At 31.5% G+C, this 17,176-nt stretch overlaps 1 protein-coding gene and 1 long non-coding RNA gene across 2 annotated transcripts; both read right to left on the reverse strand.

Moving 5' to 3' along the window:
• Window positions 1-1,520: 1,520 nt before the first annotated feature.
• On the reverse strand, window positions 1,521-10,320 carry LOC132736314 (gastrula zinc finger protein XlCGF8.2DB-like; the record flags this gene model as incomplete). Its single annotated transcript, XM_060723425.1, has 3 exons — window positions 10,314-10,320; window positions 9,752-9,970; window positions 1,521-1,640 (listed from the first exon to the last, which is right to left on the reverse strand). Coding segments are annotated over exons 1-3 (346 nt in total), but the record flags the coding sequence as incomplete, so codon positions are not given.
• A 1,173-nt stretch (window positions 10,321-11,493) lies between these two features.
• Window positions 11,494-15,269, reverse strand: LOC132736316 (uncharacterized). Its single transcript, XR_009626565.1, has 2 exons — window positions 14,902-15,269; window positions 11,494-12,689 (listed from the first exon to the last, which is right to left on the reverse strand). It is a non-coding gene; the product is annotated as an uncharacterized LOC132736316 (long non-coding RNA).
• Between the last annotated feature and the right edge of the window lie 1,907 nt (window positions 15,270-17,176).

Below are 17,176 nucleotides of genomic sequence, written 5' to 3' on the forward strand. Positions count from 1 at the left end.
GTTTTTTCATAATTGATCCATTTTCTATTATTCACATAAATTTATACATGTGAACTTTTTTTGATGATCAAGTGGGAGATTTTTCTTCAAAAACAGGGAGATTTTAGAATTTGATATACACAAAGAAGAATTAGTTCTGAAATCAAAAAGAGGAGGATTTCTTTAAATTCTCAAAATACCCCTTATTTTCATAAAAATCTTTGAAAAAATGGCCTAGAAAGTGAGAGAGTTCACATGTATGTAATATAATTCATAATCATTTGTATCAATGCACATCATATCTTCACAAAACTTAATTTTACATAAATATTTGCACTTAACAACTTTTATGTGATACATTTATGAATATCATCAAAAAGTATCAATGCTGTTAGTGCCTTTAAACAATTTCCTCTTACTGACATTACATCTTAAAATGTCAGATATTATTTATCATTTGAGTTCAAAAAGTCTAGAAACAAAAAATATGAAATTCTAACACACTTAGAAATTTTAAAACCTGCAAAAGATAATAAAAAAAGTATGTCCAGAATTGAATTGAATTTTGATTTTGTGTGTGATTTTTTAAGCCCAATTTGAGTGAAAAGTGTTCCAATGCTTTTTATTTTTGAGTCATTCTGCACAATAAAAATGATGATTCTGGAAAAACGGGGTTTAAATTTTTACGCACAAGTTATTGGTCTAGACCTACATCAAATAGTTCACAATTAAACCTCTGAAAAATATTTCTTGTTTTGTCATGTCAAAAAACCTCAGTTGAGTCCCTTTAATACTGTAGATGTTGTACTTGGTGCCTCCCTTTAATATTGTAGATGTTGTATTTGGTGCCTCCTTTAATACTGTATATGTTGTATTTGGTGCCTCCCTTTAATACTGTAGATGTTGTATTTGGTGCCTCCCTTTAATATTGTAGATGTTGTATTTGGTGCCTCCCTTTAATACTATAGATGTTGTATTTGGTGCCTCCCTTTAAAACTGTAAATGTTGTATTTGGTGCCTCCCTTTGATACTATAGATGTTGTATTTTGGTGCCTCCCTTTGATACTATAGATGTTGTATTTGGTGCCTCCCTTTAATACTATAGATGTTGTATTAGATGCCTCCCTTTAATACTGTAGATGTTGTATTTGGTGCCTCCCTTTAATATTGTAGATGTTGTATTTGGTGCCTCCCTTTAATATTGTAGATGTTGTATTTGGTGCCTCCCTTTAATACTATAGATGTTGTATTAGATGCCTCCCTTTAATACTGTAGATGTTGTATTTGGTGCCTCCCTTTAATATTGTAGATGTTGTATTTGGTGCCTCCCTTTAATATTGTAGATGTTGTATTTGGTGCCTCCCTTTAATACTATAGATGTTGTATTTGGTGCCTCCCTTTAATACTGTAGATGTTGTATTAGGTGCCTCCCTTTAATACTGTAGATGTTGTATTTGGTGCCTCCCTTTAATATTGTAGATGTTGTATTTGATGCCTCCTAAGATTGCTTTTCTGATTAAACTGTTTCCCGCAGATATTACACTGGAATGGTCTTTCTCCAGTATGTATTCTCATGTGTGTTTCCAACTTCCATTTTGTAGCAAAACGTTTGCCACACACAGAACATGTGTGTACAGTTAAATTCTTTATTTGTGCTTCAGCTGAAGATACAAGAAAACTTTATTTTATTAAATGATTAAATGAATATAGAAATAATTAGGTAGAATAATGTTCTTACAGGGTTGGCACTCATACAATACAAAAGCCACTGTTGGACTGGGGACATTACACTCGACATTTTTTTACTTTTTCTATAAGCAAGCAAATAAACGTTTTCAACAAATCTTTAAAAGGAAAAAAAGTCAAGCTGATATTGTACATAAAAACTATTCCATAATTGAGCAAGTAAACAAAAAAAAACATATGAGCCGTGCCATGACAAAACCAACATAATGGGTTTGCAACCAGCATGGATCCAGACCAGCCTGCGCATCCATGCAGTCTGATCAGGACCCATGCTGTTCGCTATCAGTTTCTCTACTTGTTATAGAGTTTGTAAGCGAACAGCATGGATCCTGATCAGACTGCGCGGATGCACAGGCTGGTCTGGATCCATGCTGGTCGCAAACCCATTATGTTGGTTTTGTCATGACGAGGCTCAAATCTCTAACAACAGTTTCAATCCATAAGATTTACAATTTATGAAGTCATGAAAATCACTGCTTTGATCTACAACTAAACCTTAAAATACATAACCCACCTGGCTTGTCTGTCCACCTGACCAGAATTTCCTGGATAACCCACCTAATGTGGTAATGTCTGGATTCAGCCTGACATTATTATAATATAACAAACACAATACTTTCTTTTTATTTCAACATAGTTTTATTTCATTATTTGTTGATTACACAAAACTATTTACATTAATATTACAATTAGAATATAAATCAAAGATATAGTCTACTTTGTAAAGATATAACCCTGTCACATGTAAAATTTTACATTTTTTTAAATCATACTACAAGTATAGTTTTTTTGGGTTATGTTTTGGTTGGGTTTTACTTCCCACCAACATAGTACAGGTCACAAGGCGACTTTCCAGCTTTACTGGCACAGGAAGGCATGAATAGGTACTTGAGTTAAGAACCACCGATTTTCCGTAAGCTTGCTGGATAGCTTCCTCACATGAAAGAATCCAAATTCCCTGTCGGGATTCGAATCCAGTGATGAGGGGCAATTAGTTGAAGTAAACAACCTTAACCACTCGGCCTCAGACAAGTACATGAAGTATAATATAAAAAAATCATTTAAACATGCATTGAAAACCATCATGCTGGCAAATTCCTGTTTACTGAAAACAATTATAAACACAGTTGCATAAAAATTAACAAAGTACATTGTACAGGAATACATCAATCAAATCAAAGACCAGTATAACAATGTCTATTTACAGAATTTCTGGCATAAATTAGTATCATTTTTACATTATAAGTCCAAAAATTTAATGCTCAGTCATTAACTTTATTATATATACAATTTAAAACATAATTAAAGTTTAATCATTTCAAACTTTTCATCTTGCACAAATGATCCTTCACATATTCAAAAGCTTCATCTGTAATAACCCTTGTTAATTACACTAGCTGTCAGATTTACTACATCTGTAATTACCCTTGTTATTTACACTAGCTGTCAGATTTACTACAACTGCAATAACCCTTGTTATTTACACTAGCTGTCAGATTTACTACATCTGTAATAACCCTTGTTATTTACACTAGCTGTCAGATTTACTACATCTGTAATAACCCTTGTTATTTACACTAGCTGTCAGATTTACTACATCTGCAATAACCCTTGTTATTTACACTAGCTGTCAGATTTACTACATCTGCAATAACCCTTGTTATTTACACTAGCTGTCAGATTTACTACATCTGTAATAATCCTTGTTATTTACACTAGCTGTCAGATTTACTACATCTGTAATAACCAAGGTTAATAACATAAGCTGTCAGATTTACTACATCAGTAATAACCCTTGTTAATTACACTAGCTGTCAGATTTACTACATCAGTAATAACCCTGGTTATTTACACTAGCTGTCAGATTTACTACATCTGTAATAACCCTTGTTAATTACACTAGCTGTCAGATTTACTACATCTGTAATTGCCCTTGTTATTTACACTAGCTGTCAGATTTACTACATCTGTAATTGCCCTTGTTATTTACAATAGCTGTCAGATTTATTACATCTGTAATAACCCTGGTTATTTACACTAGCTGTCAGATTTATTACATCTGTAAATAACCTCATTATTTGTTCTAGCTGTAGATTTCATAGAGTAAGGTATGTATTTCAGTTTCCTTTAGTTTTTGACTGAACCCGATACATAAATTTGAAGGGTTTTCTCTCAGTATAAATTCTCACTGTATTTTAGAGAAAATCCGTTACCGAAAGGTTTTTGCAGAATTTGGAGAGTATTTAAAAGGGATGGGCACATGAACTTTTTTGTTTGCCGCAGTTTCAGTGGGGTTTTTTCCAAAGTCAAAAAAAAATAAATAATATAAAAATTCCTTAAATATGTCACATTTTTTTTAATAATAGATATAAATGGGGTAGAAAAAATTCTTTTAAAATTGTTAAAAGTGAAAATGCAACTGTAAGACGTTTATCATATTCTCTGCCGCTTTTACAACTCTCTAAACATAGTATTGCACAGTGGTGCATATATTTTGATGTAACATCATTAGCATTATACAAACATAGCATAAAAACAACCTAAATGTTAGCGTCATAAAGAAAAGAAAAAGTGATTCATTTGTACTGTACACAATTTTATTTTGGATATGTAATAAATAGAATATTATATTCCTGTGGCTGCATTACTAAATTTATTTAACACGTTGACTAAAATGATATTATGCTTGCCAGATGCTCGCATAAAAAAGTTTTATTCATTTTATTCAATACTCGGAAAAAATGGATGGCACAGTCATATAGCTTTGTACTGATTAGTAGGTGTGTAAATTGAGAAGCCATTGGAACAGGTTGAACTTAAGAATTATCAAACTTGCCATTTAAGGTTAACATTGTATGGACAGACAGACAGACAGTTCAATTTAACTATATGCCATGGGGCAGAAAAACAACAACATTTTATTTATAAACACTAGCATCAGCAATGACAGATCAAATTGCTAGCCATATATTTTCAACTTAAAATGTCGATGCCTTGGTGCGAAAGGGTTGTAACTCACAATTTCACCGAAAATGGTTTTATGGTGTTTTTCAATGTAGGAGCAATATACACACATGTTGTAAAAATATTAAACTTGAAAGCTAAAATTAAACTACCAAAAAAGTATATTTGTCCAAAGGTTGTAACTCAAACAGACATAGTTTGTTGGTGCGAAACGGTTGTAACTTAAGTTACAACCGTTTCGCACCAACATTTTGATAATATTTTGAATAAATCCTAGTGCAAAATAGTTGTATCTCAATATCTTATATCATATTCTGTGAAATATTTAGTGGATTATTTCATTCAAACTAATTGACAAGTTTATAAAACAGTCTCAGCTTCTGATTCCTTGTTATTTACATAATTGTTAAGCTTTCATTCAGACATAATACAAGAATTTGAATAACTTACACATATTTCAAACATAAATCAATTCCAATGCTTGTAAAAGAAACAATATCATAGTACATTGCTATATTTGACTAACAGTACTATAATTGTGATTTTTTCTCAACATAAAAATTGTTATTGGTATAATGTTGCATTGTTTGCAAAATAGCAAGAAAAAGTAATGGACCTATTTTGGTTTTACGAAAATGAAATTACTGTAACTCGAAATAAATTTATTATAAACAATTGTCATACAATATTTTATGATTGTATCATAGTTTGGAGACTTTTGAAAACATGTCAGAGTTAAATTGCATACCAATACATGCACAGTGCTTTAACTCACTGTCCGTCTGGAGCTTGCTTCTTAACTGGTTCATTTTTTCTGGTTTCTACATATTGTGATGACAGGGATAAGAGAAAGGGAAGGAGATAACAGTAGAAAAGTCATATTCAGATGCTTAAACATTTAGTACATTTTTCTTGGATGACTGGGAATGTGTTTTCACTTTTGCCTAAGATACAAAAGAGAAAGAACATCAAAACAATCGGCAATCTGATTTATACTCTCATACAAATCCGACAGCCTTGTGTTTCGATGCTTTTTTAATTACTAAATGTTAAAATAACTAAAAGAAATTATACAATTATTACTCAATTCTTATTTGGTTTTAAACTTACATGAATTACTTTTATCACTTACATGTATTACTATTGGAATATTTTCATGTCTTGTCAAAGACAAATTGTATAAATATTGTACTAAAATTTATTTACGTTACAAGACAATGTCTAAATAGATATGTGAACAAATTTTTCTTTGACAACATATTGTAAACAGTAAGTTTAGAGACATATACATATGTATAGACAAAAGTATTACAATATAACAAAGGTGTTTATGTGTACAATGTAGATAATAGAATTAATATAAACCTACTTGTAGATAAAAGATGTTAAAACTAAAATTCTTAAAAAAATTATTAAAGGATTTCTCAGTATCAATAGAAAAATTTAAACCTAACATTATATCCCTAAAGCAAAGATTAAAAATGTAACATGCTTGTTTGCATGCCTGTTTGATTGAGCTTTTCAAGGATAGCAGTAGTAAATGCAATCAACTGTCAACTCTTCTGGCACAAATTTAAGCAAAACTCAACTAAACATGTTCATGGTGTTAAAATTGTGAAATCACAAATATCTGCTGATGGGACAAAAGAAAAAGACTTAAAGACTTTCCATTAAACTGCAAGCCAACAGTATGATGTATGGTTGAATTACACAGATAAACAGGCTACATATAGGTCTAGCTTAATACAAGTTACATAGGTCTATTATTTAAGAAATAATATATCACAAACTGTGATTTTATCGCTCAATAAAATCACTGTTTGGAGTCGGATGTGTGGAATTATGAGGGCGTAGCCCGAGTGATATAATGATGCACATTCAACAAACAGTGATTTTATCAAGTGATTCCAAGCGCTTTGGATATATTATTTTGATTCTAACACGACATCAACAAATAAAAATTTAATGCTGCCGTACCTTATATTTATCTAAATTGCGCCTGATTTGTTTTCGTACTCATTTTCAACATGTCACATTTTTAGTGGTTACTTTGCGTGTATAATGACTATGTCACATGTCTTAATATAGAATGTCAAACAGTGATTTTATTGCATAATAACGCACACTTTCGGTTCTTCTATGTTCAATAGGGAAAAATGCGGGTCATGTTAAAATATTAAGTAAAATATGTTATTGACCCTTTGTTTTCTGTTAGATAAAAGTAAATTATCAGATATATTCCATCTGCTTTTTAAAATCATTCATAAAGATATTAATCACTTCCTCAGCTGTATGTGCGTTTGTGTGCACACTTGTGAATTTTATTGGGGTCACAGGGGATTGCATTTTGTAATTTTTATTATTTGCAGGCCTTATTTTTTTTCTCATTTAATTACTGACTGATTCAGGCTGGACTGATTTATATAATTATAAACAATGAAATTTGGGACTGTAAAGAGTTGTAAGAATAGCATGAGCTTAGAAGCTTAGAACATCTATAATATTTATCATCTTTCTCATACTTTTGGCTTAATAGTAAAGAAGATCCAGGACCTGGATAATGCTTAAATATATAGAATTTGTACACAAAAGCACATCCTAGGAATTATCTAAGTTTTCAAATTAAGAAAAGCCTATGTATAGAATAGATGGAAAATAAAATGAGAGTATTCTTATTTTCAAAAGGCTTATATTAACAAAAATAATGTGTTTTAGATGGTTTTGTCATTATGTAAGTTAACATTTTGAATTGCGAAAATTTACCTTTGATTCTTGCAAAAACATACATGTTAATGCATATTTGGTACTTATGATGGGTTTGACAAGCTGAACTGTGTGTCACATAGAAAAAATATTATATACATGTATAAAGTGAATTTCTTTAAAAAAAATCATTTGACTGAAATTATATTTTAAAAACATAAAATTTGAAGGGTTTTTTTACTGAAATATCCAGGCAATATGTTAAATTAGTTCAGACTTAACACAACTAAGCTTGGATCTGTCCATTTGACCCATTACATTTATCAGAATTTAAAGCAAAAATTTAGTTACAACCCTTTCGCACCAAATCATTTTTTGAAATTTTTGATTTTTTTGGTGCGAAAGGGTTGTAACTGAAACTTTATCAATTATCTCTTTATGCTGACAAAATAAAATAACCTATCCAATCAATTATATATCAGTAATTGAATTAAAGCCAAAAACCAAAATGAAAGAAGTATTTATTAGAATGTAAAAGAATAAATAAGTTTTTTGTCTCTCCTGAATAATTTCAAAATATTGAGTTACAACCCTTTCGCACCAAGGCATCGATGTGTTGTAACCACACAAATGCCCCTGCATGCAGCCAAAATTTCAAATGTAATAATAATATAAAGTTCCAAATTTGTTTGCACAAACCATTTTTTTCATTGTAAGTTCAAAGCCCTTAAACTATTTAATGTTACTACAAACCATTTTTATACAAAGTTCAAGGCCCTGAAACTATTCAGTGTAAACCTTTTGCAAATAGCATATTTGTAGCCGAGATAATGATTAGAAACTGAGACTTTTTAAACCTTTTCAGAGTTCAAGAGGGATAACTGTCAAAAGACATCTGACCAAAACCAAATTAGAACTTGACTTGCATTTTCTGGAAAAATATGCAATGTTCACCTCGGACACACATCCTACAAAAGTTGGAGCAGAAACTAAAAATTTCTTATTTTTTCTATGTTCAAGAAGGATAACTCTGTCAATAATCATCGGACCAAAACCAAAGTTGAACTAAACTTGTAAATTCTGGTGAAATACTGTACAATGCAATGTCAATCTTATTCACACATTGCTACAAAGGTATAAGGGTGCGAAAACACAAAATTTCAAATCTTTCCCAACATTCAAGAGGGATAACTTTGTCCAAAATAATTTAACCATGACCAAGTTCAAACTTGACCTTCTTATTTTCTTCTTTTTTTTTCAAAGTTCAAGAGAGATAACTCTGGCAAAAATCATTGACCCATGACCAAATTCAAACTTAACCTGAGCATTCCTTTAACATAATATTATCCATATGGCAAATTTGAGTTGAATGTGTACAACTGTTGGGAAGATAATAAACGGAAATTGAAAAAAATTTTCAAGGGGCATAACTCTGTCAAAAGTCATAGAACATGACCAAATTCAAGCTTGACTTCCATATTCCTATGATGTATCCATATGCTAGATGTGAGTTGAATTTGTGCGATTGTTGCCAAGATAAGAAGCAGAAACTGATGAAAAAAAAATAACATATAAATGTGGAATATAAAATAACATATGTTACAAACAAATTATTGTAAAATATTATTTATTTCAACTATATGAACACACAATACATATTTGAAAAAATACGAGGGTCACTCATGATGAAAGTTAAGATATATTTGAGAATACCAGTCCTGATAACATATTACATTGTTCATTTGATTATATAAATAAAATAATAATGTAATTTGGTACGCTACATTTGTTTATTCTACAGATAATTAAAATGCTACATTGGCTGGCACGAGGGTAACTGTATATGGCGGCAACAATTAAGGCTCTCCCAAGTTTCCTTGAAAAAGTTACAAAAAAGAGTTTGATATTCCCATCTGTGGTGACAGCCAGCGTTTGATTTTTTTTCTTAAATATTACAAACAGATCATATTTCTGAAAGAAAATTTCAATTTTGCACCATCTTTAAATTTCACAAAAGCAAAAGAATTTACAACACTAATAACAGAAATGATGTCAACCCAAGCATGCAATTCATTCATAAAAGTCACACAATAACAATTTCGTAGCTTAGTAATACACAAGGGGTGTAAGATGGATTGTTCTTGCAGAAGAGAAAACAGTAGAAAATCCTGTCTGGTAATTGCAACAGTCCTCTTTCCACCACCCTTCCATACACCAAACACAGACTTTTACTACCAAAAGTTCTCCGATTTGATCATTTTAATTCAAACAACCAGCTAAAAATTATGTACACAAAATAATTATATATTGTAGAAAAACTATTGTTGAAAATGAATCACATGATGTGATTTCCAGTTACTTTTCTGATTAAATTGTTTGCCACATATTTCACATTTGAACGGTTTATCTCCAGTGTGAATTCTCATGTGTATATTTAAAGCAGACGGCTTCATGAAGACTTTGCCACATATATTACACGTCTTGTTCCTATTTCTGGCGTAATTCTTGGAAACTTCATCCCCGTCAACTTGATAGTTGCCATGGTAACTCTGTTGTAGATGTTGGTCAGAGTACGAACCTGAAACAAAATATCAGATTTGTGTCAAAAAATGTTAAACATAAAAATACAAATAAATAGTTTTGTGTAGAAATAAACAACACGAAAGTGTGGCGTTGGTGATCGCCGGATTCCAGTTGGACTCTTGTGATAACCATGATTACATAAGATGGCTGTTTGGTCGTGTTGACAACGGTTGCTAATGGTAACAATCCAAAAAGTAGTTCAAATATTACAAAATAACTGTTCATAATGATAATATAATGTAACTTTGGTCTGTTTAAGAGAGCTGTTACAGAAATTAAATTCTGTCTTTAGGGGATATTTATTATTCTTGTTAAAATGAAATGGAGTGTAAAATTACACTCCATTCCGAGTGTAAAATTACACTCCATTCCCCTCCATTTCATATGCAATGTGACAAAGTAATAAATATTACTTTGTCACATTGCATATGAAATGGAGGGGAATTTATTATATTGTATTATGAAATGAAGGGGAATTTATTATGCTGTATTTTGAAATGGGTGTGTAATATAACATTGTTATATGAAATGGAACAATCAAGATCAAAACACTACAGTATATATGATAATCAATTTATTTAAATGAATCTATACATGAAAAACAAACTACATGTAATAATAGCAATATCAATACAAAACAAAATGATTTTTAGGTTGAGACAAAATTAAGGAGATAAACAAAACATTTATAGATTAAAGCAGGCCTTCAGATTCAGAAAATTTTAAAAATTTATCTTAAAGTAAAATATTGTGAGGTGAACAAATTAAGTAATTAATGTATTGCAATTGGCACTTACCCTTGCAGAAATTACTGGTAATTTACCAGGATTTTACTAGGATTTTATTGGGAAATCCCAGGAATATTTACAGGGATAATTCCTAGGAAATGCAAGGAAATCTGAGGAATTTCCAGTTACTGGCTGGCGGTAATTGGAACGACTGAAAACTACTGGTAATAACTAGAAAAAAATGTGAAACCAGGAATGCCTTAGATCGACTTGTACTGGAAAATCCTAATTACTGAGAATGACCTGCCCACGGTATTTGGAACATTTTTCTAGTCAATCCCAGGCATTTCAAAGACCTATGATAATACCAGTAACTCCTGGTATTTTTATAATCTTAGGAATGACTGAGAATTACCTGCCCACGGTATTTGGAACATTTTTTCTAGTAATTCCCTGGCATTTCAAAGAACTTGGATATCCCAGACGTTCCTGGTATTTCCAAGATCTAGGAATAGCCTAGGATTGCATTGTACTGGAAATTCCTAGCAACTGGGTATGACTGGACCACAGCTGAATTACTGTTACTAGGGCCACCAAAGGATCATTACGATTAAAATCAAATACCGATAATCAGTTTTGTAGAAGATATCATTACAAGAAATTGCTGACAATACAAGATGCCATTGGACACAGGGCAATCACATTACTTCACATAAGCACATTGTACTGATGTGAACTAAAATGTGCACTTTTAAATCCAGTTAAATGACAAGCAGTTCAACATCAGTCATAAGCAAACTATTAAATTTAATAAAAAGCATGATTGCATATGAAACAAAGTATTTTCCTTACAGTTTAATTGTTTTTGTATTGTTTAGACACACTTCTTTAGATATATCATTGTAGTTACTGGAATGCAATGAGCTTTGGCAATAACACTTGACTTAAGATTCCTTTTTTTAAAACAGTGTAACATGAGACACCTCTTTGAATTTAGCACTAAAAGTTAAAACATTATTATATAATACTTGACTAGGTCTCTCCTAGATTTTAATTTGCTTTCATCATTTTCTTAACTGATTGAATGCGGGACATCACTTAAACAGTCTAAGAAACGTCACTTAAACAGTACAAAACATGACGCAAGAAACCTCCAGTATTACATGCAACTCCTACATTTTCTATTGCTGTCTTCTGAAATGAGTAAATCCTTGCTGTAAGATCCAATTTTTGCCAGTTTAATAATTTTCTTGTCATCAAATTTTTCATACTGAGAATCTCAGAAATCCACTGAATTGATGATCACTGGTAATCAAATGAAATGTTGATCTTTGGTAATCCAACGACTTCTTTGCATTTTCACAGATATATATATATATATATATATATACAACAGATAGAAAGCTCTAAAAATAGATAATAGTCAGATTCAGACCCACAATCCTTTGCAGGCTTCGGTGATAATTGGGTTTTCTCGTTAGTCTCCCATTTTCGCACTCTCGTTAAACTTGGACGATATCCATGAATTATTGTTTACATACCCCAACATAGATTTTCATCAGAGAAATATTTGTATAGAAAAGTGTGTATAGTACCTTTTACAATAAATAACTATTGCTTCTTATTTAAGCAAAAAAATGTTTCATCTTCCTCCGGGAATTCAATATGACGGTGTTTTGGCTATTTTTACCCAGGATGCATCAAATCTTTGAAAATCCCGCAACATATGATAACTTATAAGAACACAATTTTGCCAATACTGAATTTAACTGTGTGACATCACAGTTTTTTCTCCATGTGTATTTAGCTCCATGGCATTTTGTACAACTTGACCTCTTTCAATTAACTGAAGAATTTATGACAGTTTCTATATCAAAATTTTTTGACCCGTTTTATAGATTTAAGCTCTCACTCTCCTCAGCTTTGAACATCATCCACAAGTTAGTTGAACTCCTCCCTTTGTGGCCTTGTGGTACCAATTCTTAACTGAAATCAAACAAATACATTTCTCTACATATGGAAATATACCAAGATATTTGAATACGAAATAAATACAAATCACTTGGCAGGACGTGAAGTGGATGCACACTTGGTTCAAGCGAGTAAAATCATTGCAAACTTGACAAAATGGTTTCTGTGTCTTAAATATTTACAAAACTCTCACATATTTTTTCAGGTAAGTGGGTTTGTATGTTATTTGATTTTTTTTAAAATGGCCATTCATGAAGGAAGTGTTTATGACACACTCTGTTCTGGGCCTCAGATTTGTAGCTTTTGGTTATACAAAGCTATTGAAGTTATAAACTGGTCATGTACATATTTTGAAATTTGATAAGTGAAAATCCAGGGCGGTTTTTATGCTCATTTATTCACATGTGTAAGTTTTGAAGTTCACCAAAAAAGGCAAACTAATGAAAATATACTGTGTATTTTTTTTATTATTATTTACTATCATTGTTATTCCTGTAATTTAGTGATGTTGACCATTATTTCTGTAAAGTTGGTTGATTCTAACTCAAGCACTCAAGGAACAAATAACACAACATTATGAAACAGTTTTTACGAAGTCAAGGGAAATAACTCTACAAATACGGGATAAATCCACAAGCGGAACCCAAGGTGCACAACTACATATGCTGACCGACCTTCCCGTAAGGTTTAATGACTCTATGTCAAATCCTTTATGATTTACATGCGACAAGTTGAAAATTGCAAAAATTTTCTTATTCAAGGTCAATAACTCTAAAAAATAAAATAAATCCACAAGAAAATATCCAGTGCACAACTTCACATGCTGATCAACATTCCTGCAAAGTTTCATGACTCTATGTCAAACCCATTTTGAGTTACATGCGACACAAGTTGAAAATTGCAAAATTTTACTAAGTCAAGGGCAATAACTCTAAAAATACTATATAAATCCAGACAAAAATACCCAGGTGCACAACTACACATGCTGATCAACATTCCTGTAAAGTTTCATGACTCTAGGTCAAATACTTTGAGTTTAACATCCGACACAAAAGAGAACGGACGGACAAGGGTAAATCTAAATGCCCGTCACTAAAGTGGGGCAACAAAAATATCTTGTTCAAGCGTGTTCAACCACTTCACGTCCTGCCCCCTAATACAATAACAGATTACAGTCATCAAATTTAGCACTGGCCTGGTGGCCCATGACCAGTGTAAATTTTAAGAGAATTTAGTTAAATATATAGTAGAATAAATTCAAAACGATTCAAAAATCTTAAATTCGATGACTGAGATTAAGGCAATGTATTCAGGTTAGTGCTTAAAGTATGACACTGTTTGTGCTATTTTTGTTCTTTGCAAATCATCATGTGGGATTTATTTTAATGGACCAGTATTCAGATTCTCTAGTATAGGCTTAGGCAGTGTCAAAGACAAACCATTTTAGCCAGGCTGTCACCTGGACCACTGACCGATAAATTTTGGTGGCCTAGACAACTTTTTAGTGGTCCAATAATTCCTATACATGCACAGAAATCTAGAGATTAAATCACACATACAAAACAAAAACAAACAGAAAACATGATTTCTGTTTCAAATAAATTTTTTGAGGTATCTTATTGTGATTTAAAAATACAGTCAGTAATGTGTTATTTTAAAATACAGACATGATGTAGGCTTATTGAACATCATCTTTTCTTGTTGATCTTGTTTATCATATTCTAATATAACTACATAATTTCATAGATTAATGGTGATATAAAAATATTGTTTCTGCATACTAGGGTATTGAACTGTCTGGGGGGGGGGGGGGAACTTGCTACCATGCATTTTTCAAAACAATATTTTAAACTTTTAGAGGGCATAAGCAAATAATTTCCTGCAGGGAAGCACAACCATCTTCAACGATGGTTTGTTTTTTATTCATTATTATTATATCTTTCCTGTTCAACAAAGAAATAAATAAAAACAGGTCGCGAAAATATGTGACAAATGTCCGTTTACGCATTTTTTCCAGTAAGGTTTAAGTATCTTAATTGTAACTAGGAATAAGCTGGAAATACAATTATTATTTCTATTGTTACAGTCGGCAAATTGTTTCAAAATAATGCTTTTAGAAGTGAAGAAAGGTCATTAAAATAATCTCTAGACTCTTCATTTTTTCTAGGGGTCATAAACACGCCGGCTCTGTTTGGGAAAAAATCAGTGCATTTATGATAATACTCACAGTGAATTTCACCGATTGCAGCTTTGAAGGTCTTCTTCTGATAATTTGCTTGAGCAATTTCACCTTCCTCGTTGAATGTCTTTATTGGGGAGACGATATCAGTTCACTGTTGATATGAGACGAAGTGTCTGCCGTCTTTGAATATTGCGCGCACAATAAACCTGTGTTCTACGTAATAATCCTGTGTACTACGTCAGTAACATGTGCTTGATTCGCATAATTTCGTGTAGTTCCGTTGTTTTTGCCGTCAATACAATGACTGAATAATTTCAATTATATCGTTGAATTTTATTTCACAAATCTATTATTTTAAGCCCAACAAGCGCTTGAATTTCATACAAAGCTACAGTAGTTTCCAAAACAATTGTGTTGCTACGTATCCAATACGTCATGAAATTATGCTCGTCTTGGTTAGCGTATTATATACGGATATTGCTCGAGTATAAACGTAAAGATTCGCTGGTTAAGTTATCATCGTTAATTTCCGTCAGCATAAATATGACCTGCCACATAAATTATAGGCCTACTTTAATTTGATGCGGGGATTCAGGTTTTGACTCGTAAAAACTTGAAAATGCACAAATTTGACACGTGAAAAAATCTGCACAAGAGTCAATTTGCCACATGGGATTTTCAACTATGCAATAATAATCACCTTAAATCCACCCCTAATTAGATCTACATATGTTCAAATCACACTCCTGGCAGTGTAAGCCGTGTATAAAGTGGTTTATACACACAGCCTGTGCACTGAAGCATGACATCAGTGGATGCAATTTGACAGCGCTAAAAATAGCTCTACACAACTGATAAAAATTACATACTTCAGATGTCAATTATTGATTGTTTTTTTTTAAGGTTTATAATACGTCTTTGATTTACTTGGATTGCCTGTACATTTGTTATTTCTTTTTGGATTATATATTCCTACTATCTATTAATTAAATGGCCTATGATAAAATTGTCATAAATTAAGGTCAATTGATTATTAAATTTCAATTAAATGATAATAATAATAGTAATCCTAGAAAAATATTATTAAATAGATCTAGGTCAGTATGTTGTTTTATATAAAAAAAAGAAAGAAAACATTTTTATTTTCAATTTTATTGTCTTCCTTCTTTATTTACTTGCATGTTTACTTTCAACAAAGAGAATTCCTAGTCTTTAGGAATTTTTGTAAGATTCAAGGAATTTAGCACAGATGTTAAGGATTTTGTTCTACAAGATAAATTCTAAGTAATTCCTAAAGACTAGGAATTTTGCAAAATCTTAAGTCTTAGAAATCTCAGAAAATAAATTACAATTCCTAGTATAACTTAGAAATTGATGAGTTGTTTAAAAATTATTAGAAATGCCTAGTTCTCAGTAACTGGTATTTCCTAGGCCATACTAGAATAGCCAAGACTGGTTTTAACATTCTGGAATTTTCTAGGATAATAACTGGGAAATACTGGGACTTTTTAAATGCCAGTATATATTTCTGCAAGGGTATGATTCAAGAAAATTTCCAAAAAGTGGTCAACATATGCAAAAACAGCCCTTACTGCATTAGTAACGCATTTGAAATATGGTGATAAAATACTGCAAAATCAGTCTGAAACGGCACATGTAAAATTATACTTTTTTGGCTCATCTTGAGGCGTGCAGCTTTAATTTACCTATACCAATTACTTATTCTCAACATATAACTTATCTTAATGTTGACATATCAACAAGTGATAACTTTCATTTTTTTACCTTACCATAAAAGGTCAAATTCAAGGTCATAACTTTCATTTTTTTTTACATTACTACTATTAAAAGGATCAAATTCAAGGTCATAACTTTTATTTTTTACCTTACTACATGTACTATTATAAGGGTCAAATTCAAGGTCATAACTTTCATTTTTTACCTTACTACTACTTAAAGGGTCAAATTCAAGGTCATAACTTTCATTTTTTACCTAAGTACTACTATTAAAAGGATAAATCTAACACTTATTTTGACTTATCAGCCAAATGCACCTTAGCAATTATTTTGACTTATCAGCCAAATGCACCTTAGCAATTATTTTGACTTATTAGCCAAATGCAGCTTAACACTTATTTTGACTTATTAGCAAAATACATCAAACACTTATTTTGACTTATCAGCTAAATGCACTTAAACACTTATTTCGACTTATCAGCCAAATGCACCTTAACACTTATTTTGAATTATCAGCCAAATGCATCTAATACTTATCAGCCAAATGCATCTTAACACTTATTTTGACATATCAGCCAAAAGC

Source organism: Ruditapes philippinarum, unplaced genomic scaffold (genome assembly GCF_026571515.1).
Source record: "Ruditapes philippinarum isolate M1 unplaced genomic scaffold, ASM2657151v2 ctg3034_1_1_1_1, whole genome shotgun sequence".
Classification (NCBI taxonomy): domain Eukaryota; kingdom Metazoa; phylum Mollusca; class Bivalvia; order Venerida; family Veneridae; genus Ruditapes; species Ruditapes philippinarum.